The following is a 2,135-nucleotide window of genomic DNA, read 5'->3' on the forward strand; positions in this document are numbered from 1 at the left end:
GATGTATTGATACTTTCTATGGTTTTATGAGAGTATTTGATTCATTACATGTTCTTGCATACTAGATCTGTTATGAAATCCATGTATCATTATGAATGATGCTTAACTCCCTAGTCTTGTGTCATTATGGGAATGATTACATAATAAGACTAGTATGATGTGTGATTGATGATCACATAGATGATCATAAGTATTGGATACGATCACAATCATAGGTATTCGTTGGAGAACGGAATACTGGATTGACCCGCATGAGATTGTCACATGGACTAGCGTCATGACTTGAATCTCATATGACGGTTCCATGATTGGATCCTAAGACCTGAGATATCTACGGAATCCAACATGAGGAGTTGCGTACTTTGATTACGTCAAACGTCCTGCGTAACAGGAGGACTATAAAGGTGTGTATCAGGTACGAAATTGTCGACCAAGAGAACTTTTCAGACCCTTTTGGAGAGTCTAGAGGGTTGAAGAAGTGATCTTAATCTCTCTTTCTCAAAGCACATCATTGAATAGAAGATTCATGTCCTAACAGACAAGTTCCAAAGGTTGGAATCCATCTCGAGGTGTGGATACGTGTAGAGGGCGAGTATTCTTCCTGCCTATAGTGATCGGACGAACACATCAATTGAAACAGGCCCCGGATCGATTGAGGTAAGCGTTCTAACGTTTCTACAAGATCATGCATGATAGGTTTTAGGGTTTTATCAAATTTTTGTTTTACATCCGCTGCGCAAACCCTAGAACCGATCTCTTAGGAATAGGATTCGCTCATGAGATCCCAGGAAAACCCAACACATGAAACACCTCAACAGTTCATCCTGGAAGTTGAACCCTTTGATGTCTGGGGGATCGATTTTATGGGCTCTTTTCCGCCCTCGTATGGACATCTCTACATATTGGTTGTAGTGGACTACGTGAGCAAATGGGTTGAAGCAGTAGCTAGCACGACGAACGACTCTAAAGCCGTTTCGCGAATGCTTCAGAGAGTCATTTTCCCTCGTTTTGGCGTACCGCGTGTTTTAATCAGCGATGGAGGGACTCACTTTGTGAACCGGATCATCCAAAATCTCTAAAGAAGTATGGGGTTCAACATCGAGTTACCACACCCTATCATCCGCAAAGACTGGTCACAACAACTCGATGATGCGGTCTGGGCATACAGAACTGCTTTCAAGACTCCGATCGGCATGACTCCATTTCAGCTGATATACGGTAAAGCATGTCATCTGCCGGTCGAATCGGAGCATAAATCATTATGGGCTATCAAGACACTGAACTATGACCTCAAGTACGCATCAGAGAAGCGCGTCCTACAACTCCACCACCTCGAAGAAATTCGTCTAGACGCCTACGAGAATGCAAAAATCTACAAGGAACGCACCAAGCGTTGGCACGACCGCCACATCCTTCATCGCTCCTTCCAGGTAAACGATCGCGTCCTTGTATTTAACTCTTGTCTGCGACTATTTCCAGGCAAGCTGAAGTCTAGGTGGTCCGACCCGTTCACGATCAAACATGTCGCCGATCATGGTGCGATCGAACTCTGGAATTCTGATGGTAAATCATTCAAAGTCAACGCCCAGCGGGTGAAGCTGTACAATCCTGAGGAGCCAGCCACCGAGAGAGGTACTATCCCCCTCTCCATCCCTCACACTGCTTAATTCCACCATGGTCGCCGCTCCCGACCCTAAACGAGCACGTTCGGATTTCCGAACCCATATCCTTTTTCTTTTATTTCCTTATATATCTTTCAATTTTTTTATTTTTATTTATTTCGTTACTTTGGTCCCTGTTTTTCTTGCGCTCTAACTCTCCATACAGGTCTCAATTTCATCAGGAACTCCTCATAACCCGATTGTGTCGCACACCTCCACCCGATCGTGTCGTTGCTTCAGTTCTGGTTTTTTTCGCTCAACCTGAAGACTCGATCGTGTCGCTACTTCATGACACGATCGGGTGATAACTTCCTTCGGACATATCGAATACTGCATAAGACCCGATCGTCTGTCATCCTATCACACGATCGTGTGTCTCCAGGTAAGTTGTGGGGGTCTGATGATTTAACCCTAACTTTCACCCCCCCCCCCTCCTCCATTTCTTTCACCTTCTCTCTTCTCCTTTTCATCTCC

General features: G+C 44.7%; 1 protein-coding gene across 1 annotated transcript; it reads left to right on the forward strand.

Moving 5' to 3' along the window:
• The first annotated feature begins 1,085 nt into the window (after positions 1-1,085).
• Positions 1,086-1,667, forward strand: LOC104801931. Its single transcript, XM_010525314.1, has one exon. The coding sequence runs from the start codon at positions 1,086-1,088 to the stop codon at positions 1,665-1,667; it is 582 nt and encodes a 193-aa protein (XP_010523616.1).
• Positions 1,668-2,135: the final 468 nt, after the last annotated feature.

This window comes from Tarenaya hassleriana, unplaced genomic scaffold, assembly GCF_000463585.1.
Source record: "Tarenaya hassleriana unplaced genomic scaffold, ASM46358v1 Cleome78, whole genome shotgun sequence".
In the NCBI taxonomy this organism is placed as follows: domain Eukaryota; kingdom Viridiplantae; phylum Streptophyta; class Magnoliopsida; order Brassicales; family Cleomaceae; genus Tarenaya; species Tarenaya hassleriana.